At 39.1% G+C, this 14,470-nt stretch overlaps 1 protein-coding gene across 1 annotated transcript in view; it reads left to right on the forward strand.

Annotated features, from left to right (window-relative positions):
- The window catches only part of RP1 (RP1 axonemal microtubule associated), a 261,683-nt gene that overhangs the window by 68,948 nt on the left and 178,265 nt on the right, over positions 1 to 14,470 (forward strand). Inside the window, 2 exon segments of the mRNA XM_045049704.1 lie at positions 8,255 to 8,406; positions 11,700 to 11,778. Coding sequence (XP_044905639.1) covers positions 8,255 to 8,406; positions 11,700 to 11,778 — 231 coding nt within the window.

Below are 14,470 nucleotides of genomic sequence, written 5' to 3' on the forward strand. Positions count from 1 at the left end.
TTATTTCTGTACTGATTAAATCTCTGGCTGTGAGTTCTACCTCCTGTTCTTTTGGGGCAAATTTCCCCATCTTGTAATTTTGTCCAGAAAAGAAAAGAAGAAAGAAAAAAACAATAAACAACAAAAACCAAAAGAACAAAACAGAACAAAACCCAAAAATCTAGATCCTGGGTATATTTTGGTCTGCTTGTTAAAAGAATCTAGACCCTAAAATAAAATAAAATAAAATAAAATAAAATAAAATAAAATAAGCAAACAAAAAAATGTAAACATATATATAAAAATAAAAGTAACTGAAGAAGGAATTAAAAAAATAAGAAAATAAATGCAAATAATAAAAAAATAAAGAATAAAAGTAATCAGAAAGTTAGATCCTATTTCCCCTAGAGCTGAAATTTTGTGGCACTCTTTGGTCAGCCGACTTGATGCTAGCAAGGGGTTTGTGCTTCTTTTCTGGGGGAAGGGCTTGCTGCACTGACGCAGGCTGACTTGTTTCAGTGGAAATGCATCTCCAGGGGGTAGAGGGCGGGGCTTGCTACAAGTAATTGGTTTGGGTTTCACTAGGTGGTGCTGTTTTGCTCCCTGAAGTCTTTCAGTGCTGATGGGCTGGGTGAATATGGCAACACTTCTCCAGCCCCACTGCTGAAAGATCACACCCCCCAGTCTTCACAGACCCTCATGGAAGAGCAATCAGTCACCCCTCTTGTGTCCCCAGTTTCTGTTAGAACCCTGCATTCACCCTGCAGGTATCCAGGCTTTTTTATCCCAGGCATGCAACTGAGTTTTGCATCCCCCACTCTCTGCTCCTCTCCCACTCATGCTTTTTTTTTTTCTCTCTGTCTCTCAAAAATAGATACACATTTAAGAAATTTTTTTTTAAAAAAGCTCTAAATTTTGGGACTCCCATGGAGAAGACCCACTCTGTTCCTCTGGGGGAGGGTCTCCTGGGCTTTTGCTGGCACCTCCTTCCTACATACCAGAAGGTTGTCACTTTTTTACTTGTAAACCTGCAGTTTTTGTTCTCTTAGACCTCTGATTGATTTCTTGGGTGTTCAGAATGATTTGACAACTATCTTGCTGTGTATGAGGGGTGAGGCAAGCTAGGGTCTCCCTACTCCTTCACCATCTTAACTGCCCCTCCATTCACTTACTTTTTTTTTTAATGTTTTATTTATTTTTAAGACAGAGAGAGCATGAGTGGGGAGGGGCAAAGAGAGAGGGAGACACAGAATCTGAAGCAGGCTCCAGGCTCTGAGCTGTCAGCACAGAGCCTGATGCAGGGCTCGAACCCAGGAACTGTGAGATCATGACTTGAGCTGAAGTTAACCTACTCTGACAATGTCTTTTAATTGGTTCATTTAGATCATTGATGTTCAAAGAGATTGTTGATATAATTGGATTAATATATAACATATTTGCTACTGTTTTCTATTTGTTTCTTTTATTCTTTGTTCTTGTTTTTGTCTTTCACTCATTTTGCCATTTGTGATTTTAATGGAACATTCGGTTGAGAAAATTATTCCATTTTTTCTCCTTTCTCAGCATATCAGTTACACTTTTTAAAAAAACTTTATTTAGTGGTTGCTCTACAGTTTCAAATGTACATTTACAACTAATACAAGTCCATTTTCAAATAACACAATACCTCTTCATGGATAGTGTACCTTATAATAACAAAATAATTGAATTCTTCTATCTCATATTATTTTTTATATATAAGTGCTCAGAAGCATATATTACCTATTCATTCATAAACATACATAATTAAATGCGTTGATGCCATTATTATTATGTTTTTGAGAGGGGGAGGGGCAGGGGATGAGGGAGATAGATAGTCTTAAGCAGTCTCCATTGTGGAGCCAAATGTGGGGCCTGATCTCATGACTGTTAGGTCTGGACCTGAGTTGAAATCAAGAGTCAGATACTTAATTGGCTGAGCTACCCAAGCACTCTGGTGCTATTATTATTTTAAATGAACTTACCTGTTAAATGAATTATGATTAAGAAACATAAGAGTTTTTGTTTTATCTTTACTTACTGCTGCTTCGATGCTCTTCCTTTATATAGATCTGAACTTCCGAGCTATATTGTTTTCCTTCTCTTTTAAAAACTTCTTTTAACATTTCCTGCAAGGCAGGTCTCTGGCAACAGATTTTCTCAATTTTTCTTTGAGAAGGTTTGTATTTTTTATTCCATTTTGGTAGATAATTTCACAGGGTACAGAATTCTAACTTGGTGGTGTTTTTTCAACCCTTAATATTTCATTCTACTCTTGCTCACATGGTTGCTGAAAAGTCAGATGTAATTCTTGTCTTTGTTCCTTTGTAAGTAAGGTTTTTTTTCTCTGTATTTCTTCAGGATATTTTGTTTTATCTTTGTTTTTTTTTAGTTTGAAAGTGATATACCTAAAGTAGGTAAAAACATTTTTATTTTGGTATTTATCCTACTTCATGCTCTCTGAGCTTCCTGGATCTTTGGCTTGATATCTGATACTAATTTGAGGAAATTTTCAGTCATTATTATTTCAAATATTTCTTTTGTTCCTTTCTTTTTTCTCCTGATAATACTGGTATATATATATTACACCTTTTGTAGTTGTCCCAGAATCCTTGTTTTCCAGTTCTTGTTCCCTCTGCCTTTCAGTTTGGGAGGGTTCTATTGATTTCTCTCTGAAGCTCAGAGTTTCTTTCCTCATCAGTGTAACATTTACTAACAAGTCCATCAAAGGCTTTCTTTGCTTCTGTTATAATTTTTTTTTTTATTGATGGCATTTTTTTTTCTGGTTCATTCTTTGGAATCCCATCTTTCTACTTGCACTGCCCATTTGTCCTTGCATGTTATGTATATAATTTTTTAAGAGTCTTTAGCATATTAATCATAGTTACTTTATTTTATTTAAAATTTTTAAAAAGTATTTTTATTTATTTTTGAGAGAGAGCAAGATAGAGTGAGAGCAGGGGAGGGACAGAGAGAGAGGGAGATAAAGAATAAGAAGCAGGCTGTCAACACAGAGCCTGACAGGGGGCTCCAATCCACAAACCATGATATCATGACCTGAGCTGAAGTTGGATGCTTAACCAGCTGAGCCACCCAAGCACCCCTTTCCATTTGTGTGTGTGTGTGTGTGTGTGTGTGTGTGTGTGTGTGTGTGTGTTCTTCAATTTCTTTTGTAAGCTTTCTATAGTTTTCAGTGTATAGGTATTTCACCTCTTTGGTTAGGTTTATTCCTAGGTATTTTATGGTTTTTGGTGTAATTGTAAATGGGATCAATTCCTTGATTTCTCTTTCTCTTGTTTCATTATTGGTGTATAGGGATGCAACTGATTTCTGTGCATTGATTTTATATCCTGCAACTTTGCTGAATTCATGGATCTGTTCTAGGAAGTTTTTGGTGGAATCTTTTGGGTTTTCCATATAGAGTATCATGTCATCTACGAAGAGTGAGTTTGACTTCCTCCTTGCCAATTTGGATGCCTTTTATTTCTTTGTGTTGTCTGATTGCTGAGGCTAGGACTTCCAGTACTATGTTGAATAACAGTGGTGAAAGTGGACATCCCTGTCATGTTCCTGACCTCAGTGGGAAAGCTCTCAGTTTTTCTCCATTGAGGATGGTATTAGTGGTGGGTCTTTCAAATATGGCTTTTATGATCTTGAGGTATGATCCTTCTGTCCCTACTTTCTTGAAGGTTTTTATTAAGAAAGGATGCTGTATTTTGTCAAATGCTTTCTCTGTGTCTATTGAGAGGATCACATGGTTCTTGTCCTTTCCTTTATTGATGTGATGTATTACATTGATTGTTTTGTGAATATCGAACCAGCCCTGCATCCCAGGTATAAATCCCACTTGATCATTGTGAATAATTCTTTTAATGTACTAACAATTGTTAGATCTTCTTGGTGGGTAGACCCCTTAATTATGATCTAATGCCCTTCTTCATCTCCTGTTACTGTCTTTAGTATAAAATCTAGATTGTCTGATATAAGTATGGCTACTCCAGCTTTCTTTTGGCGACCATTAGCATGATAGATGGTTCTCCATCCCCTTACTTTCAATCTCAAGGTGTCTTTATGTCTCTTATAAACAGCATATAGATGGATCTTGTTTTCTTATCCATTCGGTTACCCTGTGTCTTTTGATTGGAATGTTTAGTCCATTGACATTTAGAGTGAGTACTGAAAGATGTGAATTTATTACCATTATATTGCTTGTAGGGTTGGTTTCTTGTGGCGTTCCCTGGTCCTTTCTAGTCTTGCTTTTGGCCTTTTTTGTTTTGTTTTTTTCGTGTTTTCTTCCCTCAGAGAGTCCCCCTTAAAATTTCTTGCAGGGCTGGTAAGTGGTCATGAACTCCTTTAGTTTTTGTCTGGGAAAGTTTGAATCTCTCCTTCTATTTTGAATGACAACCTTCCTGGATAAAGAATTCTTGGCTGCATATTTTTCCGATTCAGCACATTGAATATATCCTGCCACTCCTTTCTTGGCTGGCCAAGTTTCTATGGATATGTCTGTTGCAAACCTTATCTGTCTTCCCTTGTAGGTTAAGGACTGTTTTTTACTTGCTGCTTTCATGATTCTTTCCTTGACTGAGTATTTTATGAATTTGACTGTGATATGCTTTGTTGATGGTTGCTTTTGTTGAATCTAATGGGAGTTCTCTATGCTTCCTGGATTTTGATGTCTGTGCCTTTCCCCAGGTTAGAAAAGTTTTCTGCTATGATTTGCTCACATAAACCTTCTATTCCCTTTTCTCTCTCTTCATCTTCTGGGACCCTTGGATGACTCTGGGATGACTTGGATGTTACTCATTTTTAATGAGTCACTGAGTTCTCTAATTCTTATGTCATGCTCTTTTGCCTTAGTCTCCCTCTTTTTTTCTGCTTCATTATTTTCCATAAATTTGTTCTCTATGTCGCTGACTTGCTACTCTGTGTCAGCCATCCTTGCTGCCGTGGCAGCCATTTGAGATTGCATCTCATTTGTAGTGTTTTTTAACTTCATCCTGACTAGATTTTACTTCTTTTATCTCCTCAGAAAGGGATTCTATGATTTTTTTCAAGCCCCAGCTATTATTTTTATTATCATGATTCTAAATTCTGGTTAAGATATCTTGCTTGTATCTGTGTTAAGTCGCTGGCTGTTTTTTCTTTTGGGGTGAATTCCTTCATTTCATCAGTTTGGAGGAAGAGAAAATTAATACAATAAAAATATAAAAATTAAAAAATTAAAAACAAAAAAATCAAATAAAGGACGCAAGATCTTAGGTGGGTTTTGGTCTGGTTGTTGAAAGAAGTTTGATAGAATAGAGAGAAAAGGGAAAGAAAAGAAAAAATAGTTTGAAAATTTAAAGAAACGAATATAGGAAAATAGAATAAAATGAAATGATAAAAATAAAATAGAATTTGAAAAATTTAACAAATAAAGGGGCGCCTGGGTGACTCAGTTGGTTAAGCATCTGACTTTGGGTCAGGTCATGATCTCGTAGTTCCTGAGTTTGAGCCCTTCATCGGGCTGTGCTGACAGCTCAGAGCCTGGAGCCTGCTTCAAATTCTTTGTCTCCCTCTCTCTGCCCCTTCCCTGCTTGTGCTCTGTCTCTCATAATTTTTTTTTAAGGTTTATTCATTTTTCAGAGACAGACAGAGTGTGAGTGGGGGAGGGGCAGAGAGAGAGGGAAACACAGAATCCGAAGCAGGCTCTGGGGCTCTGAGCTGTCAGTACAGAGCCCGACGTGGGGCCCAAACCCACGGATGGCGAGATCATGACCTGAGCTGAAGTTGGACGCTTAACTGACTGAGCCACCCAGGCGCCCCATCTCATAAATAAACGTTAGAAATAAATAAATAAATAATTAAGAAGTAAAAAATGTAGTAAAAAAAATTAAAGAAAATCTTTGTAAAAACGGAAAATAAAAATAAATTCTTTCTGTATTTAAGAATAAAAAACAAATGAAAAAGAAAAACTGAATAGATGAACCAGGGAACAGAATGAAATATGAATGAAATTACATCAAACTTCCCTTATAAGTCAAACAATGAAGCTCTTTATAGTCTGTAAACTATGCAGGCAGAGTGACTTGTGGTGTTCTTCTAGAGCATGCTTGGCCCTGTTGGGCGGGGCTTGGTGTAATAGCTCCGTTCTCCACCAAAAGGTGCTGCTTAGTTTCCTGATGGATTGTTATGGCTTGTGTAGGCGTGTATGCGCATGGGTAGAAGGGGTGAAAATGGCCATTACCCAGCTACCCAGTCTCCAGTATCAAAACTCTGTGCTTTCGCCGACAGGCAGTCAAGCATCCCTCCTTTGTCTCTAGCTTGGGTCCACTCCCTGCTTCTACACAGTCTGTGATCTACACAGCCTGCCAGGTGGCACCTCTCTCCTGAGTTATGTCTCAGTGGGGCTGTGTTTCCAAACCCCTCACTTCTGAGGGCCCTGAAGCTTTGACCCACTCAGACCCCCTGAGGGAGGGTCTTGCTCCAGGAATGTTTGGGTGACCGTGCTGCAGATGTCCAGAGATCGTGGCCAGGTGCCAGCCGCCCAGAACAATTTCGTGCAGTTGTATGGCAGCGGCGTTCCAGGGGTTATGGTGAATCACAACACACTTCTGGCACCAGGCTTCACCCTTAATATCCTTGTTCCAACACCAGTGAACGTGGCTGTTCGCTGGGGTCTGCTGGGCCCTTTTGCCTGTGGGGAGGCCACACGGCCTCTACCAAATGTCCTTCCAGCAGGGGAACTGCCTCTCCCCATGTGGCCTGTGGGCCCCTCAGATCTTTCTATCTGCTCCTGGGGATCTCCCCTTCCCACCGGAGCTCTGGCAGGTGTCGAGCCGCAGAGTTTCAGACTCTGCATTCCCCTGTTTGTAGCATCTTAATGTTAAGAATTTAAGCCCTCTCCCTTTTCCTTTCTCCCTTTTTTTCCTCAGTCCCTTGAGGCTCTTTCCAGTCTTTCTCTTTCTCTCCAGCTGTTTTCAAGGGGGGAATGCTTTTCCTGTACTCTCCCCCGTCTCCGTCCTCTCTCTGCAAGCAAAAACACTTCCCTGCCCTCTGTGGCTTTTCTCTCCCCCAGTTCACTTCTCCATGCTGCGTACCTGCTGAGTTCTGTGGTTCAAGTTGTGCTGATTGTTGTGTTAATCCTCATATCGGTTTTCTAGGTGTGCAAGATTGGCTGGTGTTGATCTAGCTGCGTTTCAGGGACGAGAGAGGCAAAAACACCTTCCATGCAGTTCTGCCATCTTGGCCCCTCCTGGGTGCCGTTTAAATCCTATGGAGAATGTTTATATTTTTGCCTTGACAGGCCGTTGACCCCCTGGTTAGTTTCCACCTGTCATCTGTGGGCTGTGGTTCCAATGTCAGTTTAGTTTTAAAAGCCTTTGTAGTGCTATTCATATCTGCCCTATATGTATGCTATTCACTGGTGAATCTGGGTCCTAGGTGGAGGTTTTTCTGTTAGTTTAGATCTCAAGGTCTCTGGGACGCTGAAGAGGATAGGATCAGGGTCATGCATCTTTAGCTTAGGTGTGAGCCTGAGAGTTCATAAAGAGCTTTCGGGGTTTGCTTTTCTTCCATGACGCTCTTTGGTACTTTCGAGTTTCCTGGCTTCTAGTTTTGGTTGGTTAGCTGGTATTTTAGTTTTCCTGTTTGGATGTGCATTTATGCACTCTTCCTATGTCCAGGGCCATGCACTGGTAGGACAGAGAGCAAAGAAAGCGTGGAATTTGGCCTCCCTCTGCTGAAGCCCAGATCTTCTGAACAGGCAAAAGTTCTCCCTCAGAGTGTTGCTTCCTGTGTGCTGCTGTGCTCAAGCACTGGCATGTGAGAGAATGAGGGAGTGAGAGAGAAAATCAAATAGTGCAAAATCTCTACTGTCTGTGTGTCTTAGGAACTTTCTTTCCTGTGTGTTAAGCCTGAGCACGAGGGCTCTCCTGGGTTTCTTCGTCTGGACTCCAGTGCTTATTTCCAGGTTTTTGGTGAACTGAGTCCAGGATGGGAGATGCCAGCGGGCAAAAAATGACAAACATACTGCCACTTGGTACATCAAAGTCTGGTCTTCTTCCTGAATCCTCCTGCTACGTTTTACTCTTCAGCATCTTCATATGGCTGCTTCTTGCGTTTGTCAAGAGTTTATAGCTGTTTTCAGTGGGAAGGACTGCATACGGCGTGTTACTGCATTTTAACTGGAACTGAACTCTACATTAGGTGGAAGTAAGTTTTCTCTCATATGAATAATTCTTGGCATGTAAAGTTTATTTTCTTTTGTTGCCAGTGACAGTATACGAAGTACACGTGGCAACAGGTGAGCTTTGGAACGCTGGAACGGTAGCAAATGTCTACATTTCTGTCTATGGGGAAAAGGGAGATTCAGGATCCAGACAACTGTTTCGATCAAAGAGCTCCTTCAGTTTTTTAAGAGGACAAGTAAGTGATAAAGTCCTTTGATTTTTTTTGCATGTGGTAAAAAATAAATAAAAGTTACCATCTTAACTGTTTTTAAGTTCACAGTTCACTAGTAGTAAATGTATTCACATTGTTGCACAATAGGTCTCCAGAAAGTTTTCATCCTGTAGAACTGAAACTCTGTACTCCTTAAACAATTCCATATTTATCCTTCCCCTCAGCCCTTGGAAACCACCATTCTAATTTCTGTTTCTATAAATTTGACTACTGTAGATATCTCAAATAATTGGAATCATAAAGTAATTTTTTTTTCTTTTTAGTTTTAGGAGTAGAATGTAGTGATTCATTGGTGCTCATCACAGCAAGTGCCCTCCTTAATTCTCATCCTCCATTTAGCCCATTCCCCCCACCAATCTCCCTTCAACACTGTTTGTTCTCTATAGTTAAGAGTCTCTTATGGTTTGCCTTCCTCTCTCTCTTTTTTTCTTCCCCTATAGTTATCTGTTTTGTTTCTTAATTCTGTGTATGAGTGAGATCATATGATATTTGTCTTTCTTTGACTGACTCGTTTTGCTTGGTATAATATACTATACCTCCATCCACGTTGCTGCAAATGGCAAGATTTGCAAATAGCAAGAATAGAAATCCCAGAAATGGATCCACAACTATATGGTCAACTAATCTTCAACAAACCAGAAAGGAATATCCGATGGAAGAAAGACAGTCTCTTCAACCAATGGTACCGGGAGAACTGGAAAGCAACATGCAGAATAATGAAACTGGACCACTTTCTTACACCATACACAAAAATATATTCAAAATTGATCAAAGACGTAAATGTGAGACAGGAAACTATCAAAATCCAGGCAGCAGTTGACCTCGGCCAGAGCAACTTCTTATTAGACATGCTGCCGAAGGCAAGGGAAACAAAAGCAAACGCAAACTATTGGAACTTCATCAAGGTAAAAAGCTTCTACACAGTGAAGGGAACAATCAATAAAACTAAAAGGCAGCCTACGGAATGGGAGAAGGTATTTGCAAAATACATATCTGATAAAGGGTTAGTATGCATCATCTGTAAACAAGTTACCAAACTCGACACCCAAAAAACAAATAATACAGGTAAGAAATAGGCAGAAGACATAAACAGATGCTTTTCCAAAGAAGACATCCAGATGGTAATAGACACATGCAAAGATGCTCAACATTGCTCGTCATCAGGGAAATACAAATCAAAACCACGATGAGATACTACCTCACACTTGTCAGAATGACTACAGTTAACAACACAGCAACAGATGTTGGCAAGAATGTGGTGAAAGGGGAACCGTCTTGCACTGTTGGTAGGAATGCAACCTGATGCAGCCACTCTGGAAAACAGTATGGAGGTTTCTGAAAATTTTAAAAATGGAAGTACTCTGAGACTCCGCAATTGTACTATTAGGTATTTACCAAAAGGATACAAAAGTACTTATCTGAAGGGGTATATACACCCCAATGTTTATGGAAGCATTATCAACAATAGCCAGACTATGGAGAGAGACCAAATATCCATCAACTGATGGACATGTGTATATGATGGAGTATCATTCAGCCATCAAAAAGAATGAAATCTTGCCATTTGTAATGACGTGGATGGAGTTGTCAATATATTATGCTAAGTGAAACAAGTCTTTCAGAGAAAGACAAATATCATATGATTTTACTCGTATGTAAAATTTGTTAACTAACTAGAATTTAAATAAAAACTTGAAATAAAAAAACTTTCAGAGATCTTTATTTCTTTGTTTGGTTTTTGGAGTTTGTTTTGTTCTTTTGACTGGGCTATGTTTCCCTCTTTACATGCCCTGTGACCTTTTCTTGAGATTTGGCATTTGAAAAACTATCTTGCCTAGTCTTAATGGACTGCATTGTGAAGGGAAGACCCTCACCCATGAGCCTGGCTGAATTTCCAGGGACTCTCATGCTTCTTTGGACTGTATCTGTTTTGGGCTTGTTTACATGTTTTTAACTCTTAATTTTCCTAGGCTGCTTGCTCCTTTTTCTCCTCCTGTGCTCATGTTCTCTTGCACTCCATCCTGCTATACTTCACAACCTTTGTAGCTCTGACATGCCACAGTACTCTTCTCTGTTCTCATTGACTTCCAAAGTCTGCTGCCATTAGTACTTGAGTTAAGTGAGAGAGAATCGGTTCTTTGGGCAGCCCTCAGGGAAGCCAGAGTTTTGTACGCTTTGTTTACTCTTTTGTTTCTGTCCCAACAGGATACAGGGTATGAAGGTTTCCGCCCTGTTATAATGCACTATGCCAAGTAAGGGGAAGGCTATGAGCATGCAAGAAGTCACAAACTTCCCTACCTCTTTTGATAGAGTCCCTTTTTTATTATGCATTGGAGTGGGTACTGAAGCTTCCCATCTGGTGTCCAGAATTTGCACAGAAGTATTCTAGCCCATATGTTATTGTTAAAATGGTATCTCCATTGGGGAGGGAGGGTTTGGTTTTCTCTAGTCCCTCATCTTGGTGAAATCATTTCCTATTGTCTGATTTTTAAATCTACTTTTATGATGTTAAATGAGGTTTACTGTTAGATAACAACTTTCTCAGAGAATGACTTCTAAGGATAAAGTAAAATTTTAGTGTGAAAATATTTCAGTATGTATAAGTTACTATCTAATGAAAACATTATTTTTTTTGTTTCTGGGTTATTTTCAACTGATATGCTGCATCATATATTTTTCTTGCATTTTAACCTATATATAATTATCTTAGATTTTATCAAAAGAACTCTGTACTCCTTACTTGTATCCATGTTCTGAAAATGTAAACCTTTAGAGCACAAACATGAATAATTTTTATTGTAGCAGCCCATTGGGACTTCAGATACATGTTATAGATTTCCAATAATATTTGTATCAATATCCTAAAATCACTGTAGAAACATTATGTTTGTCAATGGTCCATAAACATTGTTAAAAAATTCCATCCTGGGACAGGTAAGAGTTGGTTGTATTCAAAGGAATGACAACTTTTAGTATATTTTATAATTATTACTTTTATATTATTATTATTTGAAACCTGTATTTGTAGAGAGTCCCCAAATTTGTGTTTTCCTAATGAAATATTGGCAACAAAAAGACGTGTGGGGGATAGGTTCTACAAGTTAATATTGTTTTATCTTTAAATAGTTAAATTAGATTTGTGTGTTTACTAACTGCACCTGATTCTTTTCACAATTTTTAGTGTATCTTAATTTATAATCTTGTAACAAATCAGACTCATAGTCCAGATATAGTTATCCTTTTTTGATTTGTTACAGACTGACACCTTCTCCCTAGAAGCTGTGCACCTTGGGGATCTATATAAGATTGTCATAGGCCATGATGGACTTGGCCCGGGTAAGAGCTTACATTAGTAGATATGTAGGGTTTGATTCCTTTCTAGTCACGTACAACTCTGTGCAAATTTGGATAATAATTGTAGGAAACTTATAATAAATTCATCTTTATGTATTGGCTATCTGAAATTAAAGTATTGAACCCAAACGTTCTTTAAATTTTAAGTAGGTGTGCCTTTCTTTTAATGCCATAGGCTTGTCCAAGTGGATGCTCTGCCTAGAATGCTGGAAGGAGTGATGCATGAATGTTGGCAGAATGTGGGACTCACGTACTGTGGCACGTGGCCGCATTCTAGCTCCAAGATGGTACTTGTGGGCCGAGCAGCGGTGCCTGCCGGCAGTGACAGTCCATGGGGCGCCAGCATTAGTGCCAGCAGGCGCATGTCACATGTTAAGGAGGCTGTGTCGGTAGCAGGTTCTCAGCTGTGTTTTCCGCTGCCACTTTGCTTATGCTTCTTCCTCCATCTTCCCGTCAGTTCTGTGAGATGACCTACATCTTCCCAATAAGTACGTTTTCTGTTGCTGTGAAAAAAGAGAACCGTAAGACAAACGGAGTCTTTACCAAAAGATAGGAGTACTAAAGTGTACATACCACAAAAAGGATCAAAAATTAAAAAGCATCAAATAAGAGGGTAAACTCTTTTACTAAAAGGTAGCAATGCGTGATTTTCAAAGTGTCTAGACAAAGTTTTCTTACGAATATGCTGAAAGTGTGTTTAAATAATTAGTGAGAGAATCAGCAAGGTGAAAAAGCTGGTTCAAAGGAGGTTGCATTCATATAGTCTGTGAAAACAAAAAGAACGGTGAATAAGATTGATAAATTAAAAATGTGGCTACTGTTCTCAGACAGTAAAAACATACCTGTAGTGTTGTCTTCTCTCCTGGATGTAATTTGTTTATATTTTGACAAGACTCAAATCTTTTGCAGTTTATTTTCTTTCAGTTGATGGCTAATTTTTTTTTTAAATTTTTTTAATGTTTATGTTTATTTTTGAGACAGAGAAAGACAGAGCATGAACGGGGGAGGGGCAGAGAGAGAGGGAGACAAAGAATCGGAAGTGGGCTCCAGGCTCTGAGCCATCAGCCCAGAGCCTGACGCGGGGCTCGAACTCACGGACCGCGAGATCGTGACCTGAGCCGAAGTCGGACGCTCAACCGACTGAGCCACCCAGGCGCCCCTCAGTTGATGGCTAATTTTATAATCTGGGCCCAGTCCATAGTCAACACTATGTTGTAGCATTACACTTCTGCCAGGAGTCAGATGGCTGTAAGGCCGATTTGTTAGACTGTGCTCTAGAACGACGTGAATAGGACGTGTTCGTGTGCCCAAGCTAACACTTACATGTCAGCTGATCCAATTTTGTAAACATTTTTGGTGGATCTGCTATGTGCAGAGTACTGTGCTGAATACTTTCTGTAGTAAATACAAGGGTGACCAACGTGGAATGCCTGCCCTTTAGTCTACCAAGAGCTAGCAAGATGATTTTAAATCCTAACAAGTTTGGGACAACACTTTGCTTCCTAATTCTGGCTGAAAGTCCTGTCTTTTTTTCCTCCAAATTCTGATTTTCTTAGTTTATCTAAATGGAATCTAAGTAACCGATATACCGTTGCTGTGACATAATGAAGAGAATATTAGAATGTTAGCCAGCAACGTAGATTTGAATTCGGGCCCTGTCATTTGTTGATTTTTTGATCTTGAGCGAATCACTTGACCTCTCTGAGTTTCCGTTCATCCTCTGTAAAACGAGATGAATACCTCATATGGTTATTGTGAGGATTCTGTGAGGTTGTTTATGAATGGCAAAGCAGTATACATTTGACAGTGAATTGTCAATAGATAGTCACTAGAATTTCTTAAATTACATTTTATTTCTTAATTTTATTTTTATTTTTTAAAGAAAAGTGTGGGATTTAATCTTTACTTACAGGACAGTGCAGTATATGAGATCCACACAAAAGTAAGAAACCCGCTAAGAGCAGAAGCTCCATGAGTTTGTACAGTTCAGAATTGTTCAAGTAGGGGTTCCACACTAAATAACAAAACAAGTTTACAAAGATTTCTTCGTAGGGAAACACTAACAGACTTACTCCAAATATTTGTTGTGTACAACAAACAACTTTATGCTTCAGCTGTACGATTGAAAAGTTAAAGGTCCCAGGAGCACCACCCCGATCTTGGGATGGATAGTCTTCAGAGGTAGTTTCTGGTCCCATATTTTGATTTGAATCACATTTTAAATACCAATTCAATATGTTGTTTTGTAAGATTAGTCCATTTTCTTTCATTTCCGCATTTTCTGTATGTATATTGTAAGAAGGAAACTAAAAACTCCTCTTATTATCTTGCTCCTTTCACTCCTCTCCACCTCTTTATTTTTACGGTCAGCGGTATTTATCTAAGAGCACTTGTGGGAGTTGGTGGTGATGGAAATTGCTAGGCTAAAAAGGATTAGAAGTAGCCAGCATTTACCTCTTTACTACATTTGGCTACTTCCCTTGGATTCATTCAGCCAACCTTTCTCGAGTCTTTGGTACATGCAAATTGCTGTCCTTGTTTTAGGAATGGAAAAGTGTCTCCTCCACATGTCCATCTCCGTTCTACCACCTTGGATATTTGGCTGTATAGTGTGGTGCTAATTCTGTAGGAAAATAGAGCTTCAGTATCTACCAAGTCCCTGACCGCAGCTGGT

This window comes from Felis catus, chromosome F2 (genome assembly GCF_018350175.1).
Source record: "Felis catus isolate Fca126 chromosome F2, F.catus_Fca126_mat1.0, whole genome shotgun sequence".
Lineage (NCBI taxonomy): Eukaryota > Metazoa > Chordata > Mammalia > Carnivora > Felidae > Felis > Felis catus.